This window comes from Ranitomeya variabilis, chromosome 7 (assembly GCF_051348905.1).
Source record: "Ranitomeya variabilis isolate aRanVar5 chromosome 7, aRanVar5.hap1, whole genome shotgun sequence".
NCBI lineage: Eukaryota > Metazoa > Chordata > Amphibia > Anura > Dendrobatidae > Ranitomeya > Ranitomeya variabilis.
The window spans coordinates 241,697,900-241,714,140 of record NC_135238.1 but is presented as its reverse complement, the minus strand read 5'-3'; the positions used below and the strand labels follow the sequence as shown (position 1 = coordinate 241,714,140).

The window sequence follows — 16,241 nt, the reverse complement described above, 5'->3', positions numbered from 1 at the left end:
GGGATATCATACCCACTGCACGCACCAATACACGGGGATATCATACCCACTGCACACACCACTACAAGGGGAGATCATACCCACTGCACGGCGAGATCATACCCACTACACATGGAGATCATACCCACTGCACGCACCACTACACGGGGAGATCATACCCACTGCACACGGGATCATACCCACTGCATGCACCACTACAAGGGGAGATCATAGCTACTGCACGCACCACTACAAGGGGAGATCATACCCACTGCACGCACCACTACACGGGGAGATCATACCCACTGCAGACACCACTACAAGGGGAGTTCATACCCACTGCACACACCACTACAAGGGGAGATCATACCCACTGCACACACCACTACACGGGGAGATCTTACCCACTGCACACACTACACGGGGAGATCATACCCACTGCACACACCACTACACGGGGAGATCATACCCACTGCATACACCACTACACAGGGAGATCATACCCACTGCACACACCACTACATGAAGAGATCATTCCCACTGCACACACCACTACACGGGGAGATCATACCCACTGCACACACCACTACACAGGGAGATCATACCCACTGCGCACACCACTACACAGGGAGATTATACCCACTGCGCACACCACTACACAGGGAGATCATACCCACTGCGCACACCACTACATGGGGAGATTATACCCACTGCACACACCACTACACATGGAGATCATACCCACTGCGCACACCACTACATGGGGAGATTATACCCACTGCACACACCACTACATGGGGAGATTATACCCACTGCACACACCACTACAACATACTCGAGGTCCCAGCGCAGAGGCTGACAAGGTCATTACTATATGATGGCGCATTACCAGAATGGCTTCTCCGATGTTATAATCTGATAATTTATGTAACTTTCTTCCTCTCACACGTGGGAGTTGGAGTTACGGGAGCGATGGCGACTCTACATCGGAGAAGACGGCGAAGCAGAGAAACAAAGTATCGGCGTCCGTGAAAACAATGATGCCGAACACTAAGAATAACAAACTTTGCACGGCTGCAGCCCAGACGGCGCAGGTTCTGCGGAGCCACAGTCTGAGCCCAGGAGCTTCATGGTGCCGTCCTCCTGCAGCCAGCGCTTGGCCGGGGGGCTGCAGGGAGGATGCGTCTGTCCTCGTCAGCTCAGGTGTGGCATTTCCAGGGCACAGGTCATCCCGGCATCTGTTTCCTGAGTCCACCATGAGAGGAGTATGGTGGGGAGACAGGATACCAGCTGGGGGGATGGAGCACCCTGAAGGAACAGGTGAATCCCAGCTCCCCCGCATTGTCGGTAATGATTGGGGGGAAGGCAGAGAACCATGGACCCCTTATATCCTAAGAGCCCTGCCTTTCCCAAGCGTCACTCCAGGGCCAGTGTCGGTGAGTGAGGGGCCCTCACTGTCTGCATCCCCACGGAAGGACGACTCTGCCTGACTGATCAATCAGATCTGACGAGATAAAGCCCCTCCTTAGAAATATAGCAGCTGACCGACAGCACAACAGATAGGTAGATGCACGTCCTAATTCCACTGGACCCCCATGGAAGATACACATACCACATAAGAAAGGAAGGACAGCATCCAGTCCAGGTGAAAGTGTTCAAAAACGAATTCCTTTATTTGCCACGGTGCGACGTTTCGACCCGGATGGGTCTTTATCAAGCTTGATAAAGACCCATCCGGGTCGAAACGTCGCACCGTGGCAAATAAAGGAATTCGTTTTTGAACACTTTCACCTGGACTGGATGCTGTCCTTCCTTTCTTATGTGAGATAAAGCCCCTCATGAATGTGAAGTATGTGAGAACCGGAAGAAGCGGGCAGAGGACAAGGCGGCAGGCGGAGGACAGGCCGGCGGAGGACAGGCCGGCGGAGGACAGGCCGGCAGAGGACAGGCCGGCAGAGGACAGGCCGGCAGAGGACAGGCCGGCAGAGGACAGGCCGGCAGAGGACCGGCCGGCAGAGGACCGGCCGGCAGAGGACCGGCCGGCAGAGGACCGGCCGGCAGAGGACCGGCCGGCAGAGGACCGGAGCGCCGAGCTGCTGACTATTGGCACTGAACATGCACTCCTCGTATTCAGAGCCCTGGCAGCACAGGGCCACAATGAGTCTATGGGGTTGGGGCGTCTGGCAGTCCCGAGTTTTCGGCAATGAACACGATCCTGGCCTGGAGAAGGAGAGGGGAGCACCCCACAAACCGCAGGCAACCTCCATACACCAACCCTGGTTATCCTCCTATCACCCCGAGAGCTGCGCTCACAGTTCTGCTGCTTCCACCTTAACTACCAGGTCTAAATTCATCACCATCTTAACGATGTCTTCTTGCTGTCAGTGGAAGGCTCAAAGGACAGTTTATAGTCTGTAGATAAAAAAAAACAATGCTTCTATTCACTGACAGCAAGTAGACAAACAAGTCAGTGAGGAAGGGAAAAGAATAAAAGCACGGGAGGAGAAGAGGAAGGAAGGATCGTCTGTAATGGAGGAGGCTCCTAATCCCCGAGGTGGAGAACCTCCCGAAACAAGTCTATTACCAACCGGCCCATGGGCCTGGAAGGGTAAGGGGCCCTTTAATTGGGACGCTACAGCACATTATAGGAAGAGATCGCCATCTACTGGACAACGCAAAACACAGAAAACGTCCAACACCAGAAGACAATACTAAACCACAAGGGGGGTCCCAGAGACCGTCCCCAGGCCGTGGACCCCAGCATTCAGGCGACACCTGAACGTCCCCATCTTACCTTTTCCTGGGGGAAAGAAACACTCCATCTCCACACTGCTGCGTGAATGGGAGACGCAGAGGGCGCTGCTGGGGACCAGTCCTTCCAGCGGGGGGCTCCGGTCTGTGGTTCGCACCAGGTACCATCCAGGCCGTTCGCTCGGCTTCTCCAGCAGCTCCACCGTCTGCCCGACCTGGACGCTCAGCTCATTGCTGTGAATGGCGACAAAGTCCTGCAGCACCGACGTCAGCTCACAGCCGCCCGACAGCTGCAAGAGAGGAAAGCGGGTGTGAAAGCGGGTCACCCCGAGACATGGAATGTGTACAGAGGCTACGGGGCCGAGTAACCACGGGGTCTGCACCACAGGACCGAAACAGCACGGAGGCTCAGTGGTCAGCACTGTACTGGATATAGGAAGCACAAAGGCTCAATGGTTACCACTAATATATATGGCAGCATGGTGGCCCAGTGGTCAGAACCGTACTGTATATAGGGTAGCATGGTGGCTCAGTGGTCAGAACTGTACTATATAAAGGAAGCACAAAAGCTCAATGGTTACCACTAATACATACGGCAGCATGGTGGCTCAGTGATCATCATTGTACTATATATAGGGCAGCATGGTAGCTCAGTGGTTAGAAGAGTACTATATAATGGACAACACCGTGGCTCAGTGGTTAGCATTGTACTATATATAGGTCAGCATGGTGTCTCAGTGGTTATCACTGTACTATATATGGTTCAGCATTGTGGCTCAGTGGTTAGCACTGTACTAGTTTTGCGGTAGTACACTGGCTCAGTGGCTAGTAAAGTACTATATATGGGAAGCACAGTGGCTTAGGTAACAGAATAGATGCCTGGTACGAACTACAAACAAGAGCCCCCCGCAGGAAGGACTGGTCCCAAGAAGTGCCACCATGCTGCCCTATATACAGTACAGTGCTGACCACTGAGCCACCATGCTGCCTTATATATAAGACAATGCTGACTACTGAGCCATCATTCCGTAGCAGGAGCTACAGCGCCCGTCCACCAGCGGCAGCAGCTATGGCGCAGCCTGAGAGACAGTCATCGCCGGCCACCGTTCACATCACAGATACGAGGCCTCATGTAATGGCGGGACCCCCGCATGGTGAGACAGACACCCGAGCGCAGCAGCGCCATCTGCAGAGCTGTAAACTTCCAGACAAAATGATCCGAGTGGGAGCAAAGCGGCCGAAAAGAAAAAAATCATAAATCAGAGGCACAAAAAACGAAGTAGAACGAGAAAAACAAAAGAAAAAGAACAACAACACTAAAGAAACAATGTCGTCCCACCAGTTCCCCAACAAAAAAAAAAAATAGAGAGCACAAACCCAGAGAAGACACTGAAAACTGGCAACAGCGGCGCTGCCCGAATACGCCGGCCTCGGGGCAACAACGGAGCGCAGCTGTGATCTATCGAGCGCCCAAACCCAGAGAAGACACTGAAAACGGGCAACAGCGGCACTGCCAGAAAACACCGGCCTCGGGGCAACAACGGAGCGCGGCTGTGACCTATCGAACGCCCAAACCCAGAGAAGACACCGAAAACTGGCAAAAGCGGAATTGCCAGAATACACCGGCCTCGGGGCAACAACGGAGCGCGGCTGTGATCTATCGAGCGCCCAAACCCAGAGAAGACACCGAAAACGGACAACAGTGGCGCTGCCCGAATATGTCGGCCTCAGGGAAACAACGGAGCGCGGCTGTGATCTATCGAGCGCCCAAACCCAGAGAAGACACTGAAAACTGACAACAGCGGCGCTGCCAGAAAACACCGGCCTCGGGGCAACAACTGAGTGCGGCTGTGATTTATCGAACGCCCAAACCCAGAGAAGACACTGAAAACTGACAACAGTGGCGCTGCCCGAAAACACCGGCCTCGGGGCAACAACTGAGTGCGGCTGTGATTTATCGAACGCCCAAACCCAGAGAAGACACCGAAAACTGGCAAAAGCGGAATTGCCAGAATACACCGGCCTTGGGGCAACAACGGAGCGTGGCTGTGATCTATCGAGCGCCCAAACCCAGAGAAGACATTGAAAACGGGCAACAGCAGCACTGCCAGAAAACACCGGCCTCGGGGCAACAAAGGAGCGCGGCTGTGACCTATCGAACGCCCAAACCCAGAGAAGACACCGAAAACTGGCAACAGCGGCGCTGCCCGAATACGCCGGCCTCGGGGCAACAACTGAGCGCGGCTGTGATCTATCGAGCGCCCAAACCCAGAGAAGACACTGAAAACGGGCAACAGCGGCACTGCCAGAAAACACCGGCCTCTGGGCAACAACGGAGCGCGGCTGTGACCTATCGAACGCCCAAACCCAGTGAAGACACCAAAAACTGGCAACAGCGGCGCTGCCAGAAAACACTGGCCTCGGGGCAACAACGGAGCGCGGCTGTGATCTATCGAGCACCCAAACCCAGAGAAGACACTGAAAACTGACAACAGTGGCGCTGCCCGAATACGCCGGCCTCGGGGCAACAACGGAGCGCAGCTGTGACCTATCGAACGCCCAAACCCAGAGAAGACACTGAAAACTGGCAAAAGCAGCGCAGCCAGAAAACACCGGCCTCGGGGCAACAACGGAGCGTGGCTGTGATCTATTGAGCGCCCAAACCCAGAGAAGACACCGAAAACTGACAACAGTGGCGCTGCCCGAATACGCCGGCCTCGGGGCAACAACGGAGCGCGGCTGTGATCTATCGAGTGCCCAAACCCAGAGAAGACACCGAAAACTGACAACAATGGCGCTGCCCGAAAACGCCGGCCTCGGGGCAACAACGGAGCGCGACTGTGATCTATCGAGCGCCCAAACCCAGAGAAGACACCGAAAACAGGCAACAGCGGCGCTGCCTGAATACGCCAGCCTCGGGGCAACAATGGAGCGCGGCTGTGATCTATCGAGCGCCCAAACCCAGAGAAGACACTGAAAACAGGCAACAGCGGCACTGCCAGAAAACACCGGCCTCTGGGCAACAACGGAGCGCGGCTGTGACCTATCGAACGCCCAAACCCAGTGAAGACACCGAAAACTGGCAACAGCGGCGCTGCCAGAAAACACTGGCCTCGGGGCAACAACGGAGCGCGGCTGTGATCTATCGAGCGCCCAAACCCAGAGAAGACACCGAAAACTGACAACAGTGGCGCTGCCCGAATACGCCAGCCTCGGGGCAACAACGGAGCGCAGCTGTGACCTATCGAACGCCCAAACCCAGAGAAGACACTGAAAACAGGCAAAAGCAGCGCAGCCAGAAAACACCGGCCTCGGGGCAACAACGGAGCGTGGCTGTGATCTATTGAGCGCCCAAACCCAGAGAAGACACCGAAAACTGACAACAGTGGCGCTGCCCGAATACGCCGGCCTCGGGGCAACAACGGAGCGCGGCTGTGATCTATCGAACGCCCAAACCCAGAGAAGACACCGAAAACTGACAACAGTGGCGCTGCCCGAATACGCCAGCCTCGGGGCAACAACGGAGCGCGGCTGTGATCTATCGAGCGCCCAAACCCAGAGAAGACATTGAAAACGGGCAACAGCAGCACTGCCAGAAAACACCGGCCTCGGGGCAACAAAGGAGCGCGGCTGTGACCTATCGAACGCCCAAACCCAGAGAAGACACCAAAAACTGGCAACAGCGGCGCTGCCCGAATACGCCGGCCTCGGGGCAACAACGGAGCGCGGCTGTGATCTATCGAGCGCCCAAACCCAGAGAAGACACCGAAAACTGGCAACAGCGGCGCTGCCTGAATACGCCAGCCTCGGGGCAACAATGGAGCGTGGCTGTGATCTATCGAGCGCCCAAACCCAGAGAAGACACTGAAAACGGGCAACAGCGGCACTGCCAGAAAACACCGGCCTCTGGGCAACAACGGAGCACGGCTGTGACCTATCGAACGCCCAAACCCAGAGAAGACACCGAAAACTGACAACAGTGGCGCTGCCCGAATACGCCGGCCTCGGGGCAACAACGGAGAGCAGCTGTGACCTATCGAACGCCCAAACCCAGAGAAGACACCGAAAACTGGCAAAAGCAGCGCAGCCAGAAAACACCGGCCCCGGGGCAACAACGGAGCGCGGCTGTGATCTATCGAGCGCCCAAACCCAGAGAAGACATTGAAAACGGGGAACAGCAGCACTGCCAGAAAACACCGGCCTCGGGGCAACAACGGAGCGCGGCTGTGACCTATCGAACGCCCAAACCCAGAGAAGACACCGAAAACTGACAACAGCGGCGCTGCCCGAATGCAGGTGATGAATCGGATGATAGCGCAATCACAGACTTTAACCCCTTATCAGCGGAGTCCTGACCCTTGGATGCCATATAAACACGTATACAGCACATGGCCTCCTGCTAGTGATGGCGGAATAGAAAGGCTGCATGGTCCTGCCTGAAACGTTACACAGTTTTCTATAAGATTTTATGCTCCATTTTACAATTTTTAAAATTTCTGCTTTCTGTTAGTAAACAAATGGATTTTAGCAACTTGTGATAAAAGCCACAAGCTGGAAACCTGTGGTCCTCCTTCTCACAGCTGAGGGTTTGTCACAGCTGAGGGTTTGTCACAGCCTGCGCTGCAGCCGAGGTTGTACAGCAGGAGCCGCAGGTGAGAGATCAGGCGCCCTCGCCCCAGAGTCTGCGAGGAAAGGCGTCTCCCGAACCCGATCCTGCATGGACTTTACCCTCACACTGAAGACTTAACCCCTGCAGAGCCAGAACCTCCCTGCAGGCGCCCGCTCTGTCCAGGGTTGGAGGGAATCTGTCCCCACATGTGGATCTGCTCCTGTGGGCAGAAGGTCATAGACGGCTGAGGATGGCGATCCCTGGAGGTCTCCTGTCAGACGCTGCGCGTGGAGAAATCCTGTCACTTTATGGAAATGAGCTCTAACAGGCTATGGGCGGGGCACTGCCCGGAAGATAACCAGTGTTACCAGTGTGATGATAACCAGTGTGAGGATTACCAGTGTGATGGTTATCAGTGTTAACAGTGTGATGATTACTAGTGTGATATGTGAGGATTACCAGTGTTACCAGTGTGATGATTACAATTGTGATGTGTGATTATTACCAGTGATTACCAGTGTGATGATTACCAGTGTGATGATTACCAGTGTGATGGTTACCAATGTTACCAGTGTGATGGTTACCAGTGTGATGTGTGATTACCAGTGTGATGTGTGATTACCAGTGAGACAAGTAACTAAGGCCGGTTTCACACTAGCGTTTTGAGGAGCTGCGGAGGGCTGCAAACTTCCTCCATGAAGCCCCACCCATGGCCGCACCTCCGCCGCTAGCTCCGCCTACATCAGCATGCGGCCTGCATCCCTACCTTTAACATTAAGTACGCAGGTCGTGCGGCTATATGCGGATGCCTCCCCATGCGTCATTTTGATGATGCAGAGAAAAAAAATAAATTCCAACCAGCTGTGTTCAACGCATCGTCAAAACGACGCATGGGGAGGCATCCGCATATAGCCGCAGGGATGCAGGCCGCATGCTGATGTAGGAGGAGCTAGCGGCGGAGGAGCAGCCGTGGGCGGGGCTTCATGGAGGAAGTTCGCAGCCCTCCACAGCTCAGCAAAACGCTAGTGTGAAAGTAGCCGCACACAGAACAGGAGAAATTACCTCTCTCCTTACAGACATGTTCTGCTGCAGTGTAACAGTATCTGACTGTACATGGGAGCTGGAAGCTGCAGATGTGTCAGGTATCATCACACTGGTAACACTGGTAATCATCACACACCACACTGGTAATCATCACACTGGTAACCATCACACATCACACTGGTAATCACCACACATCACACTGGTAACCATCACACTGGTAATCATCACACACCACACTGGTAATCATCACACTGGTAACCATCACACATCACACTGGTAACCATCACACTGGTAATCACCGCACATCACACTGGTAACCATCACACTGGTAACACTGGTAATCATCACACACCACACTGGTAATCATCACACACCACACTGGTAATCATCACACTGGTAATCATCACACATCACACTGGTAACCATCACACTGGTAACACTGGTAACCATCACACTGGTAACACTGGTAATCATCACACACCACACTGGTAACCATCACACTGGTAACACTGGTAATCATCACACATCACACTGGTAATCATCACACCACACTGGTAATCATCACACATCACACTGGTAATCATCACAAACCACACTGGTAATCATCACACACCACACTGGTAATCATCACACACCACACTGGTAATCATCACACTGGTAACACTGGTAATCATCACACACCACACTGGTAATCATCACACTGGTAACCATCACACTGGTAATCATCACACATCACACTGGTAACCATCACACTGGTAACCATCACACTGGTAATCATCACACATCACACTGGTAACCATCACACTGGTAACACTGGTAATCATCACACATCACACTGGTAATCATCACACACCACACTGGTAATCATCACACATCACACTGGTAATCATCACAAACCACACTGGTAATCATCACACACCACACTGGTAATCATCACACACCACACTGGTAATCATCACACTGGTAACACTGGTAATCATCACACACCACACTGGTAATCATCACACTGGTAACCATCACACTGGTAATCATCACACATCACACTGGTAATCATCACACTGGTAACCATCACACTGGTAATCATCACACATCACACTGGTAACCATCACACTGGTAACACTGGTAATTATCACACTGGTAATCATCACACACCACACTGGTAATCATCACACATCACACTGGTAATCATCACACTGGTAACACTGGTAATTATCACACTGGTAATCATCAAACATCACACTGGTAATCATCACACACCACACTGGTAATCATCACACTGGTAACCATCACACTGGTAATCATCACACATCACACTGGTAACCATCACACTGGTAACACTGGTAATTATCACACTGGTAATCATCACACACCACACTGGTAATCATCACACATCACACTGGTAATCATCACACTGGTAACACTGGTAATTATCACACTGGTAATCATCAAACATCACACTGGTAATCATCACACACCACACTGGTAATCATCACACTGGTAATCATCACACACCACACTGGTAATCATCACACTGGTAACCATCACACTGGTAACACTGGTAATCATCACACACCACACTGGTAATCATCACACTGGTAACACTGGTAATCATCACACTGGTAACACTGGTAATCATCACACTGGTAACACTGGTAATCATCACACACCACACTGGTAACCATCACACTGGTAATCATCACACATCACACTGGTAACCATCACACTGGTAACACTGGTAATCATCACACACCACACTGGTAACCATCACACTGGTAACACTGGTAATTATCACACTGGTAATCATCACACATCACACTGGTAATCATCACACTGGTAATCATCACACTGGTAATCATCACACTGGTAATCATCACACTGGTAACAATGGTAATCATCACACATCACACTGGTAATCACATACATCACACTGGTAATCATCACACATGTAATCATCACACTGGTAATCATCACACATCACACTGGTAATCATCACACTGGTAACACTGGTAATCATCACACATCACACTGGTAATCATCACATTGGTAACACTGGTAATCATATACATCACACTGGTAATCATCACACATGTAATCCTCACACTGGTAATCATCACACATCACACTGGTAATCATCACACTGGTAATCATCACACTGGTAACACTGGTAATCATCACACTGGTAATCACATACATCACACTGGTAATCATCACACTGGTAATCATCACACTGGTAATCATCACACATCACACTGGTAATCACATACATCACACTGGTAATCATCACACATGTAATCATCACACTGGTAATCATCACACATCACACTGGTAATCATCACACTGGTAATCATCACACATCACACTGGTAATCATCACACATCACACTGGTAATCATCACACTGGTAATCATCACACTGGTAATCATCACACTGGTAATCATCACACTGGTAATCATCACACATCACACCGGTAACACTGGCAATCATCCAGCTCAGCCTATATTCGGTCACAGATCTCCGTCCTTCTACAGAACCTAATAAGTGTAAGATACAATATTGTTACCTCGAGGAAGACATCCAGACCTCTCCTGAACCCCTCGGCTGAGTTCACCATCACCACCTCCTCAGTGGTAATCATCACACATCACACTGGTAATGCCCCTTCATGTATAATAATCTCTGGGGGGAGTTATCTTCCAGGCAGTGCCCCGCCCATAGCCTGTTGGAGCTCATTTACATAAAGTGATAAGAGACGATTTCTCCACAAGCAGCGTCTGACAGGAGACATCGGGGATGGCCGTCCTCAGCCATCTATCACCTGTCCGCCCACAGGAGCAGATCCACAGGTGACATGTGGGGTGAGGACTTCACCGGACAACTGCATCCTTCATCACTAACACCTGGGAGAAGAACCGAGACCGGAGGATACGGCCATCCGCGGCAATTATAGGGGGAAGAGGACAGCAGAGGGGCAGCGGACGGCAGAGGGGCAGCGGACGGCGCAGTGCAGAGGACAGTAGAGGGGCAGAGGACAGTAGAGGGGCAGAGGACAGTAGAGGGGCAGAGGACAGTAGAGGGGCAGTGGACAGTAGAGGGGCAGAGGACAGTAGAGGGGCAGAGGACAGTAGAGGGGCAGAGGACAGTAGAGGGGCAGAGGACAGTAGAGGGGCAGTGGACAGTAGAGGGGCAGAGGACAGTAGAGGGGCAGAGGACAGTAGAGGGGCAGAGGACAGTAGAGGGGCAGAGGACAGAATACGGCAGAAGGGCAGCGGACGTAAGAGAGGCAGCAGATGCCGCAGGGCAGAGGTGCAGTGGATGGCGCAGGGCAGCGGATGGTGCAAGGAAAAGGGGCAGTGGACAGTGCAGGGAAAATGGGCATTGGACCACATTGAAAACTGTACCTGTCATTTGTGCTTTAAGAGTGAATCCAGGGTCTCCACAGAAGGGCACATTGCTATGGCTGGACCAGAGACCCTCATTGGTAGTGTAAGCAAGAAGGAATTATACAAGCCCAGGTGTCATGTGTTACTCGCTTTCATTTCATGGTGTGGGGGAGGGGAGGATGAGCATTGTGCACTGCAGTATGAACCAGCACCAGAACAGGGGAAGGTAACTTGATTTTGCCCCCTTGTGCTATGTGTGACCCAGCAGGAGACCCCTAGAGTCCAGGGACACAATGAAGGCATTGTGTATGGAGCCTGAAGGGGTTAATCAGCGGCCCGGATGGCAGCTCTTGGCTGGGTGTAGATGGCATCAGCCTCCCAGGAAATAGGAGCAGAGCGATCACTCCTGGAGCCAGGGCTGCACTGCCGTAAAACACAGGACCAGAGCACAGCCGGTGACCCCAACAGCCCCAGCACTGTCACCTGCGGCCCCCAGCACTGCCACCTGTGGCCCCCAGCACTGCCACCTGCGGCCCCCAGCACTGTCACCTGCGGCACTCTGCACACTCAGCCCAGTAACAACCTGCGTCCAGAACATCTCTACAACCCCCCAGACATGAAGGAAGTGCTGCAGAGCATTGCACCAGCCTTCTACTCACAGCGGACGCCCGCCTGGTCTGCTTCATGTTCAGCCACTTCTTCATGGTGACCCTCCGCCCCGGAGACTGCAGGCACAGCAGGGCGGTTGTAGCAGTGTGAGGGTGCAGCTGCAGTGTCTGCACACTGTGACACCAGGGGGCGGCACAGCCCGCAGCACAATAATCACATGTGTGTCAGGAACGTCTTGTGATTAGCAGAGCCTGCGCCGGAGGAAGAAGACGGCGGCAAAGTACAGAGGATACGGCATGGACTCCACAAACTGCTCCGCACACAGACCAATGGGACGACGCATCACACGGGACGTGAGCAACTGCGGAGCCTCATCCCACAACCAAGCAGGCACTGAACACAAGCAGAGACCTAGGGGCAGCACTGTGGCTCAGTGGTTAGCACTGTATGGTGGCTCAGTGGTTAGCATTGCAGCCTTGCAGCGCTGGGGTCCTGGGTTCTAATCCCACCTTGGACAACACCTGCAAGCAGTCTGCATGTTCTCTCCAAGTTTGAGTGGGTTTCCTCCGGGTTCTCGGGTTTCCTCCCACATTCCATAGACATACTGATAGGGAATCTAGATTGTGTGCGCTGCGGAATATGTTACCACTATATAAAAATAAAGATTATTTATTATTATCTACACTTTGCTGCACCTCCTGAACTCATGGACCAGGAGGCCCTGGATGAGCAGAGCTGCAACACCCCCCCAGATAGAGAGGGGGGGATTGTGGGGCGCAGTGGGGTCAGCAGGTCCCCAGCCTCCAGTGCTGGCGATGGACCACAATGTCCCTTCTCTGCCCTCCACCACTACACATGCCTGGTGCACCCAGTAGGACACATTGTGGAACATTCATCACCATTTTCAATACCTTTGCTTGTTTCCCCTTGAAGAAAATGTTTGTTTTCATTTACAGACTGAAAACCTGATAATTAGCCCAGCTGTGCGGGCGTTACAATGTATCCCAGGAAACGTCCTTCCGGATCCTTTTTTCCGGAACCTATTAGATGGAATGCTGTTTCCCGGGCACAGTAATGTTTTGTGCTCTGCCCGCAGTGAAGCAGAGCAAGGTGTGCGACTCCATGATGCCAAAGTGCAGGCGCCGCATCCACATCAAGGGCAGAGGACGGGGGGGAGGTGGCACAGAGGCCGCGGAAATGACGCCCAATGGATCGGACCAAAAGCTGTGAAATACAGCACAGGGAAAATAAAACGGTATTATTTGTAGTTTACAGAACTCAGAGGACGATAGACACATCTGTGTAATACCGTACAGGCGCTCACAAAGGCGGGGGCATTGGTTCATACACTAAAAACAGGTGACAGGTTCCCTTTAAAGGGAATCCATCAGTGATCGTCCCCCGAAGCTGTCTATATGGGCCGCAGGTCATATTCCACCTTTTTCTTAAGCTAGAGGGTGAAACGCGCGTCGGGGCGCGGAGGGTCACCCGCCGACATAGGTTTTCATCACGGCCATTGCGGAGGTAAGGTGATGCGGAAACTTTGACTATAATTCTTGGGAATAAGTTCAGCTGCACTTTCTCCTTAGTGCACTTTGACATTAGTGATCTAGAACTTGGGCATTTTTTGGTCTATTATTATGTGCGAAGATATTGTATAAACATGTAGCAATGAGTGATTAATATGTATATTACTTGGTAAATAATGTACAAGCTATGTGCAATCATTTTGTACAAATATGCAGTAATGAGTTAATAAGGCGATGCTATTTAGCACCTGAATTATTTATTTAGACCTTTATGCATTTAAGTCCGCCCAGAGAGGGAGACAGGGGCACCCCAGGCCCCAGGAAGGAGAGCCCAGGAATATCCTGGGGGGGAGAAGAGCACCGGCGAGTCCACGAGTACCTTCTCCTCCCGAGTGGTCGCCATGCTACGTGAGTACGAGGACGCCGGCAAAGCACTGACCGGGCTGAAGGAGAAGCTGCGGGTGGCTCGGGTCCTGAACACCCGAGCCTCTAACAAGGAGAAACCCGCGACCTCCCAGAGGTTCAGAGCCCTCAAAGATGAGGTGGCCCGGTTAGTGCTCCTCCGGGAGTGGATTGAGAAAAGCGCAGGTCCCTTCCTGGAAAGGTTTAAGAACCAGCGGCGGTTCTCAGAAATGAAGGGGTTAAATACCTCAGGAGAGCCGCCAGCCGGCGTCCTAAGCGACAAGGAGGAGGAGGAGGACGATGTGGCTGTAACTGGAGTCCTACAAGCTGGAACCAGCCGGGAGAGTGAGTCGCAGAGCCGACAACAGGGAAGCGGCCTCCCGGCCCGGCAGAGGACTCCGACAGCACAGGCTGGAGTGTCAGCGGAGGAAGAGGAGGAGGGCGGTCTGCTACAGGAGATCCGACAGCTGGAGTCTCCAGTGAACCTGGACCGCTTTTCCTTTGGTGAGGACGAGCCAGCAGAGGAAACAAAGAAGAGGAAGAAGACAACGAAGGAGACCGCACGGGAGGTGGTGAGTTACAGATATGTACTGATGGCTGATGTTACACCTACCGCCTTCTGTGTAAACCCCACCAAACCTAAAGGCACGGGCTCTGCAGTGGGTCCGGGGCATAGGCAAGGTAAGGAGAGGAGGAGGACGTCCGGCGGTGCTGCCGTCTGTGCGGGGAACAGTGCAGGGGGCGAGGCTGTGGAGGTACTCATGGCCCCGGACATAGGGGACCCCGAGGAGTTTCCCTCCCTGCCCTCTGCGGCTAAGCCGGTTATCACCGGGGCTAAGGAGGGCGAGGGGGATGTCCACGCCGTTGCGAAAGGGGGACGGTGTGGGCAGACTCCATCCCTGCTCACTACGGCTGAGGGGAGCAGGTCCGAGAAACATGGTGCGGCGAAAGGGGGGCGCACTGTTGTGACAGGGGCGCAGTGCGCCTCAACAGAGAAGAGGCACGCGGGTGCAACAGGAGAGCAGCGAGTCCAAAAAGCACAGAAAAAGCAGGAAAAATCATCTGCAGGGAACACTGGGCGCCCTGCAGTGACGGGAGGACAGAGTGCTCCAGCACCCAAACGTGACACCAGGACCCCGAAGTCTGTGGGGTGCAGGGCGGCCGGCGCCCCCCAACAAGAAGCGGGCCCAGAATAATAAAAAACAAACTGCTGCAGTGGGGGGGCAAGGCGCTCCAGAGACACAACAGAGCACCAATCAAGGGAAACCGGGTGTGGTGCTGCACCCCTCCCCCGGTCCAGCAGGTGTGAGTACAGAGAAGCCAGACACAAGTGAGGAAGGAATGGATGTGACTGTGGAAGGTGCAGAGAACACTGGGACAAATGGTGGTGAGAATACTGGTAATAAAGTGATGGGAAGTGGTGGCAATGGTAAGAGGAATGATGGGAGTAGTGGTGGAGTGAATGATGGGAGTAGTGGTGGAGTGAATGGTGGGAGTAGTGGTGGAGTGAATGGAGGGAGTAGTGGTAAGAGGAATGATGGGAGTAGTGGTGGAGTGAATGGAGGGAGTAGTGGTAAGAGGAATGATGGGAGTAGTGGTGGAGTGAATGGTGGGAGTAGTGGTGGAGTGAATGGAGGGAGTAGTGGTGGAGTGAATGATGGGAGTAGTGGTGGAGTGAATGGTGGGAGTAGTGGTGGAGTGAATGGAGGGAGTAGTGGTAAGAGGAATGATGGGAGTAGTGGTGGAGTGAATGGAGGGAGTAGTGGTAAGAGGAATGATGGGAGTAGTGGTGGAGTGAATGGTGGGAGTAGTGGTGGAGTGAATGGAGGGAGTAGTGGTGGAGTGAATGATGGGAGTAGTGGTGGAGTGAATGGTGGGAGTAGTGGTGGAGTGAATGATGGGAGTAGTGGTGGAGTGAATGATGGGAGTAGTGGTGGAG

General features: G+C 53.1%; 1 protein-coding gene across 7 annotated transcripts in view; it reads right to left on the bottom strand.

The window, feature by feature from the left end:
* KALRN (kalirin RhoGEF kinase) overlaps positions 1-16,241 on the bottom strand; it is a 396,845-nt gene that overhangs the window by 150,021 nt on the left and 230,583 nt on the right. For 5 of the 7 annotated variants that reach the window (XM_077273324.1, XM_077273330.1, XM_077273322.1 and 2 more), the window contains exon 34: positions 2,774-3,020. In XM_077273324.1, the coding sequence (XP_077129439.1) occupies positions 2,774-3,020 (247 nt within the window). Of the gene's footprint in view, positions 1-2,773; positions 3,021-12,421; positions 12,574-16,241 lie in introns of those variants that run through there. The other 2 variants (XM_077273325.1, XM_077273326.1) reach the window with 2 other exon arrangements.